We start from the raw sequence: 15,313 nt of genomic DNA, 5'->3' as shown, positions 1-15,313 counted from the left end.
TTCAACCACTCAAAGGCAGTCGATGATTTGTGGACTAACTTCTTCATCTGTTTGTATCTCTCTGATTTTCACATGTTTTGTAATGAAGATTGTCTATTTCATCTGAAATCAACTCAGCGAATGAATTATTTTTATCAATCGACATTCCTCAAGTCATTTTCAACATCTTTCAAAAAGGTTTAAATTCGTTTCACAATTCTCAATTGTCCCACCTTCAAACCCTTATCATCTTCTGATTTTTCACCTTCTTCTTCTTCTTTTTCTTTGTGATTCAAATCTTCCATATTTTGTTCCTTTTCGCTTTCTTCCTCTTCCTCTTCTTCACCTTCTTCACCTTCTTCTTCTCCTCCTCCTTCTTTTAATTCTCATTCTTCTTCCTCAAAAATACCCCAACAGCACCACAACTGATTTCTTCCCACCTTCTACCAATTATTCTCATCTTTCTCATCTTTCTCATCGCAAAAGAAATCATCATCTCCATCTTCATCGCTCCAACTCTTTTGCTCCTCATGATATACCTCAGGTTTATCTCTTTTCCTCTTCATTTTCTTCTTCTTGTTCTCCTTCTGCTGTTTCATCTTCATTGTCTTCTTATCCTTCCAATTCTTCTTCTTCTTCTTCTTCTTCTTCCTCTTCTTCCTCTTCTTCTTCCTTTTTTTCTTCTTAAACAGAACAATCTCAAATATCTTCATGGAATATCTAATTCACTTCAACATCAATGTCTCATTCATTCGTGATTGTGTAGTGAAGTGGTGCAGAGAAATGGATAACTTTTTTGAGTCGCTGGAGGATTTGATCTCAGAAAGAGAGAAGCTGAAAAAGCTGATAGAGAACAAAGATAAAACAGCAAACATTAACATGCAATGTAAGAACGAGAATTGACTGAAAACTCATCACCTTGTTCTTCACTGGTGTACCATTCTCCTGTTTTTGCTTCGTCTTTAAAGGGAGAAGGAAGACTCAACGAACTGAGCTATGATGTTTCAGGCACTCGATACGACATTTTGGACATGGATGACTTTGAAGAAGAAAGAGGAGAAGATGAGCGGGTAAGGAAAGAGAGAAGAAGAAATCTTGGTGCCCACTATCACGAACCATCCAAATTTCCACAAAAACAAGCACATTTATCAAGCTGCAAATGCTCAAACAACAATATTTGGAATGACTTCAAACTCGTCTTCTTTCTCTTCATTGTCAAATTCCCTTTCTGTTTTTGCAAAACCAACTGCAGCATCTTTATCGACTTCTTCTTCAGCTGCCTCTGTGAAAACTTCCTTTGACAGCAGTGAGCCATGCCTCAGTTCAATCACACAAACAATTCCTTATCCTCTCTCTTCTTCCTCTCTGATTTCCATCTCCCGGCTCAACCTTCGTCTCTGCTGCCTCTTTCTCAATTCACGCACTCATCAAAACATGCGCCTTCTTTTTATAACACACCCACACACTCACCTATTCACTCTGATGTGTTCTTCTCCTTCGTTAACACCGCTTTTCCATCCATCGTTCTTCTGTTATGCCGATGCCCTTTTGTTTGAGGTGGAGTTCTTCAGGCAGATGCTGGGAAGAAAAGAAAAAGAAGTCAACAGGAAGAAAATGAAGAATTTGTATGAGAAAGAACAAACGATTGAATGAAAAAAAGAAAAAGAGATAAGAATTGAACATGAGAAATAATAAAAAATAGAGAAAGATAGAACTTCAAAGAGAAAAGTTGATAGAATGATCCATTTGGAGTCATCTGATGGAAGCAAAACATCATTTAGAGTTTAATACTTCGAAGAATAACAATTGTCTGGAAAAGTCGTTTCAGAGGAAGAGTTTTAATGTTCAATTGTTAAGAAGCAGGAAGAAGAAGTCGTAGGTGTTAATGCAATGTGAAAAAGAACAGAAGAGGAAAGGGGCAATTTTGTGTGGAGGACGAAAAGTGTGAAGAGAGAAGGAAAAGCGAACTGTGTGTGTTGAATTGGGGCAAGTCTGAAGCATCAAAATCGGCTTCGAAGAAAAGCAGGCATGCTGGTGACACATATTCAGTGATTTCATCATCATTTTCTTCTTATTCACAGAGCGTCAAAACGTTTTTCAGTGATCCAAAGGAAAAGACAAAAAAAAGGCAGCTTGAAGGAAGAAATGCAGCAAAGATAACATGGTTCTGCTTCAAGAAGAAGATGATGATTTCTTTATGTCAAAGAATACAACTGCTAACAAAGCTTTGACCCCATCTGTTTCTCAATCATCATCCTCTGCTTTGTCTATCTCTCAGATTTCTTTATTTATCCCTCCACAATGTTTCAACAAACACGCAAAGGATCTACGAAGCAGCATTCATGCTTCATTGGAAGGGATGAAGAGGGGGAAAGAGGAGAAGAAGAATACAAATTTTCTTTCGCTATATTCGTTGCTGACACCAGAAAGAACACTGATTCCAATATCTATATGTCACAATGCGCTTTGAGATGACAAGTGGTTTTAGGAGGAAGAAAAAGACAGGATGTGGTGAAAGGAGTATTAGATGAAGGTTAAGAAGGAAATAGACGAAAGATTGATGCGAATCAAAGAAAGGAAGCTGAGAGAAGAAAGAGAAAGAGAAGCAGAAAGAATTATAAGCTTGCCTTTTTACCAGTAAAATGCTATTAACACAACGTTAAATGGACCAAATCAGACTCTTCAGTCAACGCTCCAATCAACTTGATCAGCATCCTTCTCTTCTTCTCCTTCCTCCTCTTCCTTATCATCATCTTATCTTCTTCTTACCATCCACACCAATTTCATCTGATAACAATCAGATTGTCAATGCTTTGCCTTCTTCACCATCATCACTTTCGCCTCCTCTTTCAATGTGCTCTTTATCTCCTTTTCCCACCAGCACCCCGACTTTCACCAATCAAATTTAGCATCCCGTTTATTCTTCGTCATTGTGCTTTCCTGATCCAAAATTGTTGGCTATTCCGAGCCGTATCGAACGAGTTGAATTAAAGAAAGCGATTCAGCAGAAGATGGAGAAGATGCAGAAGAATGAGGCAGAGAAGGATACAAAGGAGCTGCTGGAGGAAGAGAAGGAAAACTCGGAGAAAGATCGGGAAAAGCTCGAAGACTAGCAGAAGAAGGCGCTGGAGCAGGTTGAGAAGAAGAAAGAGGCGTTTGTTTCGTATCTGAAAAAGATGAATATTGAAAGTCACGAATCAAACTTCAAGAGCGGGAAGTGATAGAGAAAAAAAAGATGAGGGAGAATGCAGAATCACATTTTTTTGTTGTGAAATGAAGATGCCGTTGATTCGGGATGATCTATCTTTTGATCGACAGGCAGTTTATTTTGGCATCTGTGCAGATGTGTTTCCCTGTAAAAGTCCATTTTTAACTGTGGAAGAAGGAGATGATGACAATTCAAAAAACTTGTCTTCTTCAAAAGAACAACAAAAGAAGAAGAAAAAGAAGAACAAGAAGAAAATTATATTCCAAAAAAAACAAAAACATTCTGAGCAAAAGCGAAGGGAAAATACGAATGTGTTTTAGATGTTTGATTCAAATACTTATTCATTTTCTTCTTCTGATCCTTATCAGAAAAACTCACAATTTGTTCGTTTCCTTTGTATTTCACAAGATAATCGTCAAACACAGCAAAAAAAGCATGAAAGAAGCTTCTACTTCTTCTTCTGCTTCGATTTCTTCTTTAATTTCTTCTGTTAATTGTAGTGAAGCTGATGTTCCGCATCCTTCTTTACCATCTCCGAATACGTTTGCTTCTTCCTTCTCTTCATTGCATTTTTTACAAACTCATTCCTCAAAGTCATCTCATTCAAAACACAGATCATCAGTGTCGGCCATATCTCTTCATTCAACAGCTGTACCAACTGCATCATCATCATCACCTTCTTCTTCAACTTCTTCTATTTCATCTTCTTCTTCAGCCTCTCAAAATACATCTGTCATCAAACAATTTCTTTATTGCAGCTAACCACGTGCAAGGATACACAAGAAGCATGCAGCCACACCCTCAAACCGATCTCTATTACATATCTACTCTCATCTCTCTCGCAAAATGCAGCTGAATTCAACAAACAAAAGAGGAAGCCGGAAGCAAGTTAGAACCGGAACTCGTCTCAATCACCTTCTTCTTTGATGTCAACTTCTTCCGCTGCTTCTTCCTCTTCCTCTCCATCTTCGTCAAGTTTGCTCTCTTATTCAATATCTTTAAAAAAGAAATCTGAGAAAGGAAATGTTAAAGAAAAGAAAAAAAGAGAAAATGAAGCCAAAAATGCAACAACTCACAGTTCTCCTGAAACCGCACACGAGGAAAACGAAGATGATGCAGAAAATCAGCCAAATGGTATCATCACTTCTCATCAAAAGCCTCTTCGAAACCAGATAGAAAAGAATTTCCATCTTCTTCAGTATAAATACAACTGACTATTTCGACATCGTCTCCACATTCAGACTCAGTTATATATTCTTCTTCTTCTTCGTTTTCTTCATCTTCCTCTTCTTCTTCTGTTCTTCAAGAAAAACAGTGCTCGCTCCATTTCACACTTCCTTCTCTTCTCCACCACTGGGTCTGCTGTGTTGAGACTTTCGTACGGAGAAGCACTATGGAAGACAGTGTGTTGCTGCTGCCTGTTGATGGATGGGACATAGAGAAGCTTGTGTGCTATGAAGAAGTGGGGATTTTGTATCGTAAACAGAAATAACCTCAGTAGCTGAGGTTAACTGAGAAAGGAATGAAAGCACTGGAAATCAGAGAGGATGAGATCTGGGCAAGGAGGATGAGAGAAAAGGAAAGAAGGAAGAAGGAATGGATGAAAAGAAAGAGAAAAGAGGAGGGATGCGAAGTGGGGAATAGGGGAGGAATAACTTTAAGGATGGTATCGCCATTGAGAAATGCATCTGTAGCCAACTGATAATGTTTAAAAAAACAAGAATAAGACTCTACTGTACGAACTCGGATCGGATGTCTGCAAGGGAGGTTAGGGCTTCAAAGAAGGAGGAGCATCAGATCCAGAGGATGTTGCCGATGGAAGGGGAGATGTGGTGGACGACTGTGGAGAGAGAAGCGCGGAGGAAAGCGGGGAGCCGCACTGATGGAAAGAGAAGCCAGTGTGCTGGTTAACGAATATCTGGTGAGCACGGTGAAAGGTGACGCAGGCAGAGTCCAAAGCGAAGACTTTTCTGATGTCTATGGAAGCCACCTCAAGGCAGCCTTGCCAGCCAGGGCGGATGGGCTAATGACAACGAGAGCAGAGCCAGCGAGCAAAGGGAAAGCGATCAGAGGTATGCTAGTTTCACGGAATGGGATGCAGAAGCGATACGGAGAAAGGGGCGCGACAAAGATACTGGAACAATGGTTTAGCGCTTTATATTCATGCACCATTTTGTCGTTCTTATCCTTTCATGTGAAACTGGTTTTTAACCAATCTGTTCTCAAAACGAACAGGCAGACAAAAACAGAGCATCAAAGGAGGCAGATAACTGGATGACATATAATTGATGAGAAGGAGATAGAGAGAATCAGAGGAGAAACGAAGAGAGGAAGATAAAATGAAGATGTTCGTGCGATAGAAGCTTTTTTAGTGGAAAAAGCAAAAATTGACGAATTTCTTTTCATTTTTTAATATTTTCTTTATTTATCTTAAACTTTGTTTGATATTTAGATAATAATTAAATAATTCCTAGATTATTTGTTTTCAAACAAACTTATCAACAAACAGTTGATAGCTTGATGAGTGTCTTATGTTACTATTAAATTTTTGAGTGAGTGTTAATGTGAATTGATAAATTCAACAAATGTTTTAAGATCTTCAAAATTAATTTTAAAAATTTCTTTGCAATAACATAATAAACTAATTTTTATTTAAAAAATTGATTGATTACGTATTGTTATTATTGTTTTTATGTTTTATAAACAAGATAACTTATGTTTTTTAACGTTTATTGAATTTTCGAGTTTTTTTTTCAAAATTATTTTTATTTAAAGATATTTGTAATAAAATAAATTGGAAACAAATTAAAAACAACTAATAATTAATAATGATAATATATAAAAACAATATTTTAATGTAAATATTTGTATAAATTTTCTAATAAACCCCACCCTTAATGAAAAATTATTATGATCAAACTTCGTTATTTTTTATGATATCAAAAAAAATCTCCCATATTCACAAAAATTAAATAAAAAATTATTCCAGAAATCTTTTCAATTTCATTTATCGTCTTTTAATGTTGGATTCATTGTGCTATTAATGCAGAATAAGTTAGGAACAAAACATGGTTTTTTCATAATTAAAGTGCATAAGCACGTTAATTATCAAGAAAGTGTTTCATCAATTCCTTCTCTTGTTTGAGAGACGCCACAATCTATGGGTCAGTCACCACATTTGATCAATGATGTCTGCTTCGCAATTCCCTCCGATTGTTGGACTTACGCCGTCGGCTGATTCTGCAATGCAGCACAGTGGGGCGCAAAGCCAACCAGGGACCTTGTCACAACCTAACATCTTTTCTTCCTCTTCAGTTTTTTCACCTTCTTCATCGGAAGGTTTAGCACAGGAGTTGACCCCTTCAGCTGACAGAAAGGAGAATGATGATTTCTTAGACATATCGCAACTTATTTGTCAGGAGTTTGAGGACATTTTCGGACAAATGCCGAATATTTCAATTTTTGATCTAAGGATTTCCCAAAGATCCGTTCAAGATGTTGTTGAGGAGTACAAGACACAGGATTTTAGCCCGTTGTTATCGCTTGAACCGCCCACTGCCAAGAGAACAGAAAACTGGATTAACGACGCATTAGATCAGGCGGGGTTCAAGGTGGAGATTTTTCTTTTCCAGGCGATAAAAGCTGCGCACATAGGTTTAGCCGAGATTCCGACTTCAAGTGAAGGTGCAAAACAAAGGCTTGCTGACATCTTGATAATGATTACCAGGGCTCTTCAAGAGGCACGAACGGTTCGAATTCAAGGCAGGTTTGGTTTCAGGGCTGCCACAGCGATGAGCACTGACGCTTCTACAGGAATTCTCACAGAGAGACAGGAACTGATTCTCAAAGAAACAAGGCAGGAAGCCAAGCTAGAGAGAGGCTTCCAGAGACCAGCACTTCCTATTACACGTGTTCTAGCTCCTGTTAGAGAACAACCAGGAACACTTCAAAGAAGATTTTGTTATCCCATTTCTCACACAAATACACGGTTTTTTCGGAGATACCCCCGGTCCTCAGCCCCCACAAGAAGACAGCAATTCGGAAGAAGGAGGAACCAGAGCAGTTGGAGCAGGAGACCAGGGGTGCGTCAACAATTTTAGGTCCAGTTCACAAGGAAACAGAGCAGAGGAGGCACATTGGAGGGAGAACCGCTTTGTTTCTCTCAGCATGGAAGCGAATCGGAGGAGAGAAATTGATAAGCAATGGAGTGCAGGCTATGTGGAAAAGCAAGCAGTCCAGGAAAGCTCTCAGCAGAGCCCAGTTCAGAGATGGAGCGTGTCTTCTCAACCAATAAAAGATCGAGGAATTCAAGAAAATATTAGAAGAACAGTTACGAGCAGAAGTTGTTATCCCAATGGAGCAGAGGGAGGTCAAACACAGAAACAATGTATTTCTCATTCAAAAGAAGTCAGGCAGCTGGAGACAGATTCTCGATTGTCGGAAACTAAACGCAGAAGTGAAGAGAACACATTTCAAGTGCGACGGAGAAAAAACAGTAGAACGACTAATAAGACGGAAAGATTACGCAGTATCCCTAGACTTAGAACAAGCTTATTATTTAATTCCAGTTTCAAGAGAACTAATTCCCTATCTTGCTTTCAGATTCATGGGAAAAGACTACTCCTTCAAAGGCATGCCTTTCGGCTTTGTAGATGCACCGCGCCTGTTCACACATATAATGAGGAAGGTGACAGCGGAGATAAGAAGAAGATTGGATGTCAGAGTCGTTGCCTATTTGGACGATCTTCTTTTTCTGCATCAAGATCAAGAAGTCTTGAAGAAAATAATTCAGGAAATCATCTCGTTTCTAGAAAGCCTTGGCCTTCTGATAAACAAAAAGAAATGCAACCTCATACCGAGTTCGCAGTTCAGCTTCCTTGGATTCGAATGGAATACAACCAGCTTCGATGTGTGTCTAACAAAGGAAAGAAGAAAGGCAGTGCGAGAGCTGTGTCACAAGTGGGAGAGAAGGTGCATAAGAGCCAAGACCGTCAAAGTGAAGGATTTCGCATCATTCGTGGGAAAGCTCAGTGCAACGCGCTTCGTTCTTTCAGACGCATCTTTACACCTCCAATCCATCTCCAAATTGTTGCAGAAAGGAGTAACGACAGGCGGATGGGATGGAATGATGAAGCTGAATGCGTCAATCCTCCTGCAGATAAGAAAATTGAGAGGGATGTTGATGAAGAACCCCAGACGCAGACTAACTCCAGTGTTTATTCCAGAAGCAGTGCTAACCACAGATGCATCAGAAAGCTCCTGGGGAGCAACCCTCAGACTAAACAGAATATCACTCGATTGTCACATTCGTTTTCCATTCGCGGTGAAAAACCAATCATCCAACTTCAGAGAACTTAAAGCTGTGGAACTTGCCCTAACACATTTTGCACAAATCCTAGCAGAGAATCGGATTTCACAGTTGCAACTTCGTTCAGACAACTCAGCAGTTGTTTTCAACGTGAACAGATGGAATGCAGGAAGGAATCTCTGTCAAACACTCAAAAGGATATGGACATTGAAGGAGAAACTGAAAATAGTCCTGAGAGCAGTACATCTCCCCGGATTGCGAAACACAAGAGCCGATGCTTTGTCCCGCCTGGAAAGAGCAGGAGACTTCAGCATTGCAGACAGCGATCTCAAAGAAATCTTGTCTGTTCTTCAAGTTACTCCAACGCTGGACGCCTTTGCAGCTCAACACAACCACAAGGTCGATCGTTGGTGCGGAATTGGAAGCCCATTGGGAGAAGACGGTCTAGCATATCCATGGAAGAACGAGTGCTTTCTGGCACACCCCCCAGTTCCCCTGATACCAATGACGATTCGGAAGGCACAGAAGGAGAGAGTACCAGTAGTATTACTCCTGCCGAACTGGAAGGTGCAGAACTGGGATGTGCTATTGGAGAAGACGCCTCATCGGACATTCGAATGGAGGAGTCTGAGAACAGTACTGAGTAAGGGTCCATCAATGGCAAGCACAGGTGCATGTCTTCCTCCAGGCAAGTAAAGAGTCATATTGATCAATCCACAGAGTTAAAGGCGAGAGCTGGTGGAGAAGGGCTTTGGAAGAAAGATCTTTCCCATTTTCATTGGCAGAGGAGTGCATATCGGGAATTACTCAGTCGACGTGGGATGGATATTTATTCGGCTTCGCACACTTTGGAGAACAGTGGGAAAAGAGTGATATGGGCATAATTCAAGAGGATATTCACGAGTGGGCAGCTCGATGTTCCAGTATATTTATTACACTTAGAGACAATGGAATGAAGCTGTCATGTTTGCAGCTCGTCCGCTCAGCAGTTTCATTTTTCACAAGCTTGGTTTACAACACAAATTTAGGGGATATTCCGATAATAAAAATATTGTTTAGAGGGTTTAGAAGAACAGAGAGGACAAGAAAAAAGAAGGTCCAAGAAATTTGGAATCCGAAGACCATTCTGACATTCTTTTCTTATCTTGGAGAAAATCAAAGCTTGAGTTTCAAACATCTGACAATGAAATCCATTGTGCTCACCATGCTATTCACTGCGTGCAGGTTTTCAGAGTTGGAAAGAGTAGATATGGAAAGATCAAGATTCGAGCATGAAGGAATATATCGAGACACAAGGCTAAAAACATCGCTTAATCGAACAGAGATTGCAGTTCCTTTTTTAAATGAAAACCCTTCAATTTGCCCAGCTTCGGCCATTCAAGTTTTGTGGGAAGAGATAAAGAAAAGAAAACCAGATGGAAATAAATTGTTTTTAAATACCGAAACTTTTCATCCTCTTACAGTGGAAGGTATTAGACGATTGGCAAAGGAGACGTTGAAGGAAGCAGGAATTCCAAGCCATTTTACTCCTTATTCAATAAAGGCTGCAACACTTTCAACGCTAACGATGTCTGGAATTCCACCAACTCAGATTGCGAAGTTCGCCCGTCTTTCCCCTAGAACAGACACTTTAGTGAAGCATTATGTGAAGGCCAATCTTGCTTCAACCTTGGGGAAAGTGATTGCCTCAACTATGAATGTTCCCAGTGAAGAGTTAGCAAACAATCCGTGTGCCGAAGATGGTGGCAATGCGTACGCCAGTCCAGAAAGAGACCAGAGGAACAAAAATGATAGACGAGCAATGGAATCTGGGATGGAACTGAGGGACAAGAAGCGCCTGATGAATCCATGTTTGAGTGAGGAAGAAGCTAAAGATACTGTTGAATTCCCTTCCAGAGTGGATGAGCCTGATGAGGAGATGGAGGAACAGAAGTCACTCGGAGAACAATTCATTATTCGAACAAGATCACAAGCAAAAAAGGAGGAAGAGAGCAACAACACAAAGAAGACGCACACTGTGGTTGTAATAATGGCTTCATCATCCAACTAATTGATTCTCTCAAAAAGAGAAGGAATTGATGAAACACTTTCTTGATAATTAAGGTGCCTATGCACTTTAATTAAAAAAGAAAGTGGAGAATCAATTCCTTCTCTTTGCCCACCACCGTTTTCACTCCCACACTTTGAAGTTCTGTTTTCAAAACTGTTCGTGTTTTTTGCAGTTCCTTCTCTTTGCGCCTTTTGGTTTTATAAGCGCAAAGTGGTTTTTATCCAATTCACCAAAACACACAAATGAGCGACTGACCCATAGATTGTGGCGTCTCTCAAACAAGAGAAGGAATTGATGAAACACTTTCTTTTTTTAAAAAAAATTTTGTACCAAGTTTGATTATTTTTGAATAAGTTTTGGGGTTAATAAGCAAGATTCCATGATCGAAGGTCATGCCCTGACTCAATGAAAAAACAATAGATTTATTTATTTTTGGAACATTGACTTCAACACATTTTTTGTTTAAGAAAAAAACGTTATTAACAAACAAATAATATTTCATATATTTGTTTTTTCATTGATTTGACATTTGTTGTATAAAATAAGTTTGCTTTGAATAATTATGTCATATTATTTCTTATTTATTCGTTGCTTAAATAGTATTATTCTTTGAAAAGAGATTCTAAAACTATTTCTCTGATCAATTTCAAAGTTATATAAACATTGATCAATATAGTGTATTATTGAAAAGTGCTTTTAAGAATGTTTTTGGGATTTATTCTTTTCCAAATTTTGGCATCGACTTACACTCAAGAAGAGCCATCTGAATCAATAACAACAGTGTTTGTAAAGCAAAGCGGGAAAGATGAAAACAGCGGATTGGAGATTAGGAAGGAAAAGCCATCATTGATGGATGCATATAATCTGCTGACCAATGACAGCGCATGCCACATGAAAATAGTCTACGACTCAGATCCGTTAATTGCAAAAGTTGTTGAATTTAGCAATAAACAAAAAATTACGATTGAAGGAGTGAATGGCGATGGAAGTGGAAATGCTGAAGTGGCAATAGACTGCAACCTTCATCCTGGAAGAAATCTATTTAATTGCTATTGTGATGCGGAATTCAAATACTTGGCGTTTCACTTCCCAACAACTTTGAGAAATGAAAGCCAAGAGTATTTATCGCTTGATTTGATAAGTGGATCGGGTGCAAAGCTATCAATAAGCAACTGCAGATTTATTCGACCAGAAGTTGAAGGATGTCAAACTGATATTTATCTTGTGTACTCATCTGGAGGATCATTAACATTGGACTCAGTTGAGTGCGCGGATGATTCAAATGCATTAACATCGGAGAACGAACTGTTTCGTACCATCGACACTCAAACAGTGATATTGTCAAATATAACTTTGAAGAAAGTTGAGACAAGTGCGTTATCTGTTATTCAGATCACATGTAACAATAAATGTGATGTCACATTGAATGGAAGCAATTTTATTGAATGCGAAGCATTTCGTTACGGATCATTGTATGTTTGCTTCAAAAATGGCGAAAGCACATTTACCGTTGGAGATGAAGGCGTCACCATTTTTTCATCTTGCAGTTGCAAGAATAATAAAGGTTCTGGAGGAATATATCTACGAACGCTTGCAATTGAATCAGCAAGTCAACTTAACTGGCCCGAAGACGGAACGGATCTGATATTTGACAGATGCACAGCTGGAGAAGGCGAGTCAAAAAGGAATATTGGAATATATTTGGAGATGGCTGATGATTCATTATTCGAAGAAATAGCAGATGCAATGAAGAAGAGTTTTGCAGCTAATTACACACGAAGCAGAAATATGTGGAATGTTGTTGGAATTGTAGAAAATAACTACGAAGAAATTGATTTTGTATCCAAGTATTTAGATCCATTACTGCCTCCATCGCAAGATGCTTCAAAGATTTATGTGAAGTCTGGAGGTACTGGGAATGGTGAAAGCTCAGAAAGACCAATTTTCAGTTTGAAGGAGGCCAACGAATTGTTGGGAATGATCGCAAGAGAAGATACATTTAGAATTGCAATATTAAAATCCGACGATCCACTTGAAGCTGAAGTAATTACATTTAGCAAGAGCCGTGGGATAATCATCGAAGGAGTTAGCAGTGACGGAAATGGAAATGTGGAAGCAACTGTTAATTGTGATGTAAGAGGATCATATGATTTATTCACATGTGAAAAAGAGGTGGAATTCAAGTATTTGGCATTCAATTTTCCCACGTCTGAGAACAAATGGGATTCTTTAATTTTTGGAAATGATTTGTCTTCGTCACTCACGATCAGCAATTGCAGGTTTGTCAGGGTTAGCTCACAATCACCATATGAAATGACAACAAATGATAATGAAGATGATTTCGTTGTTGGCAGTCTCGTGAGCGTTTGGGGGGGAAAAGTCGCTATGAACACTGTCACATGCACAGATAACAGTAATACAGTTTCGTTTTCTTCATGTCCGTTTTATTTTGATAGAATTAGGGAAGTATCTTTGAATGGAGTAGTGATCAGCAATGTGAAAATTTCACACGGTCCTGCAATTTTTATTTCGGATTTCGAAGAAACAGCTCGGAAAATTGACATTGAAGGATTGAATATCAAAGATTCAAATTCGGAGGAAGGAGATACAGCTGGACTGCAGATCGTTTTGTTCTCAGAAGAATCAACAGTGGCAATTGGAAGAAACAGCAAATGCACATTCAAGTCATGCACCGCACCAAAGGGGAAATCAGGAGCAATAATGATTGAAATGCCAAAGACGATATCGAATCTGAAACTCCCTTCAGCAAACAACCTGAAGATCGACAGCTCAAACACAGCGAATTCAACAGCAAGATCAATATTCATTGTTGCCTCAGATTTTGATGAGTTCTGCAAACAAGAAGATGCATTTGAGTTTGCGAATGATTATGACAATTCAACAGCTGGGTGGATTGTGGGAGCAAAAGACACGAAATCTGAGCCAGGAGATGTGTATGAGAAGTACGTGAAAGTGAGACAAGATCGAATCGCTGAGCAAAACAGAAAGCAAAAAGAAAAGAAAAGAAGGATGATAATATCCATTGTTGTGCCTATAGTTGTTGTAGTTGTAGTTGTTGCAGTTGTTGTGATTGTGGTTGCTTTTGTGATTGTCAAGAAAAAGAAAGCCAAAAGCAACAAAGATGGAGACAACGAGGGAAGCAAAGAACAAGAAATGAGCACCCAGGAGTAGAATTGAGATTTCCAATTCTTTCAGAGCAATTTAACTTTATTTTTTGTTTCATAAAGCATATATTTGTGAATATCATAGAATTTTTCGAATCTTTTGTCCCTCATTAATCGCATTGAAAGTGTGATTATTTGTTGAAATGTAATTCAAAGATTTGTTTCATTTCACACACCAATTATAATTCACCATCAACATTTTTTCGTTCAATTCAGTTGATTTTTAATTGTCAACATGCCATTTTAACTTTTTTTGGTATGCTTTAATAACTTATCAAAAGGAACATCTAATAATGTAAAAAAAAATTTTTTTTATTGAATTCTTTTATTTCGATCAATTTTTCAACAAATAATATAACATTCAATTCAATGAACATTCCACTTTTTTGGAATTCACAACAAAATAACTCATTTATTGAAAAAATTACTTCAAGTTTTTGTTATAGATTCAATGATCATCAGATTTGAAAAAACGGAATATTCCATTCACAGAATGAGAAATCCGTGAGGGAGCATGACCTATAGAATTTGAAATATTATTTCCTGTGGAGGCAACAAGAAATGGTGGTTATGCAATATTTTTGGAATTCTATCTGATGATTTTTGGTAATTGGATGGCCAAGGGGAACACACCAATTTCATCAATTACACAAAAAGACATAATGTATGTGATTTTTATAGTTCTATATGTTGTGAAGATATTTCCATCTGTATCCTCTCCAAAGTGCAGGAATGTGAGTTATTGTTGAAATGGCCAATCCCCGCTTTGTGGAGCAATACGTTGAGAACGGAGCAGATTATTGTATAGCAATTTGGAAATAAATGAAGTTACGCAAGATATATGATTTTTATTTGGAACAAGAGGTGAAAACAAATTCAACTGATGTTTTATTAAATGAAGATTTATGGATGGAATTCTGTGAAGGACAAAATCTGCAAAATTATATAGAATTTTGAAGCCTAAGGCAAAGGAGAAGCTTTTTTGGCAAGGAAAGTGGCAGGCAATATCGAGGGAAGGATATTTATTGCGAATAAAAACTTAGAGAACAATGCAAAACAATGAGAGTGGAGATCAGGGACATCAATGGGAGTAAAACAGCTGCTGCTGCCGTTGGAAAGATGCATGTATGTTTTGTGGAATATGCGCAGAGAAGCAAGACTTTCCAAAAATTCGTGCTTAAATGAAAAAAAGAATGATTTGTGACAAAAGCATCAGTCTAGGCCTGTGTTCCTGCAAGAATGGCAAGATTAGTGAAGCACCCTGCAGCTGTTACCGTTCTTCAACCTTCACCGAGCTGCTACAAGGGAGAGTCTAAAGCTTGGCGTTTCGTTGCCATGGGCAGTTATACAGCAATTTGAGTTGGGAATTATCTTCTGCCCGTCTCCATCAACAGTATTTCGACTTCTGCTGGCAAAGTTCTGTATGTTTTGAGGCTCTGTTCGGCTTCTGATTTAGGATTGGGCTGTTTTGCTACAGTTGTTGCGGGCGATGGCAACAAAGCGACTTTGTCATATCTGCTGCCAACTGCAACAGGCGGATAAGTCTTTCTTCTTCTTCTTCTTCTCTTTCGAATAATTCTTCT

At 38.6% G+C, this 15,313-nt stretch overlaps 4 protein-coding genes across 4 annotated transcripts; all 4 read left to right on the top strand.

Moving 5' to 3' along the window:
• Positions 1-4,113: 4,113 nt before the first annotated feature.
• On the top strand, positions 4,114-5,465 carry MONOS_8999 (uncharacterized protein; the record flags this gene model as incomplete). Its single annotated transcript, XM_067879455.1, has 4 exons — positions 4,114-4,162; positions 4,429-4,590; positions 4,915-5,332; positions 5,423-5,465. The coding sequence occupies 4 exons, from the start codon at positions 4,114-4,116 to the stop codon at positions 5,463-5,465; spliced, it is 672 nt and encodes a 223-aa protein (XP_067720187.1).
• Positions 5,466-6,375: 910 nt separating this feature from the next.
• MONOS_8998 (putative Reverse transcriptase (RNA-dependent DNA polymerase)) lies at positions 6,376-9,191 on the top strand (the record flags this gene model as incomplete). The annotated part of the gene is made up of 3 exons (XM_067879454.1): positions 6,376-6,608; positions 6,660-6,953; positions 7,790-9,191. The coding sequence occupies 3 exons, from the start codon at positions 6,376-6,378 to the stop codon at positions 9,189-9,191; spliced, it is 1,929 nt and encodes a 642-aa protein (XP_067720186.1).
• Positions 9,192-9,678: 487 nt separating this feature from the next.
• On the top strand, positions 9,679-10,545 carry MONOS_8997 (uncharacterized protein; the record flags this gene model as incomplete). Its single annotated transcript, XM_067879453.1, has 1 exon — positions 9,679-10,545. One exon carries the CDS (start codon positions 9,679-9,681, stop codon positions 10,543-10,545), a length of 867 nt encoding a protein of 288 aa, XP_067720185.1.
• Positions 10,546-11,247: 702 nt separating this feature from the next.
• On the top strand, positions 11,248-13,989 carry MONOS_8996 (uncharacterized protein; the record flags this gene model as incomplete). The annotated part of the gene is made up of 1 exon (XM_067879452.1): positions 11,248-13,989. The coding sequence occupies one exon, from the start codon at positions 11,248-11,250 to the stop codon at positions 13,735-13,737; it is 2,490 nt and encodes an 829-aa protein (XP_067720184.1). The 3' UTR covers positions 13,738-13,989.
• Between the last annotated feature and the right edge of the window lie 1,324 nt (positions 13,990-15,313).

Source organism: Monocercomonoides exilis (genome assembly GCF_001643675.1).
Source record: "Monocercomonoides exilis strain PA203 chromosome Unknown scaffold55-566112, whole genome shotgun sequence".
Taxonomy (NCBI): Eukaryota; Preaxostyla; order Oxymonadida; family Polymastigidae; genus Monocercomonoides; species Monocercomonoides exilis.
The sequence above is the reverse complement of the archived record's forward strand: the minus strand, read 5'-3'. Positions and strand labels throughout refer to the sequence as shown.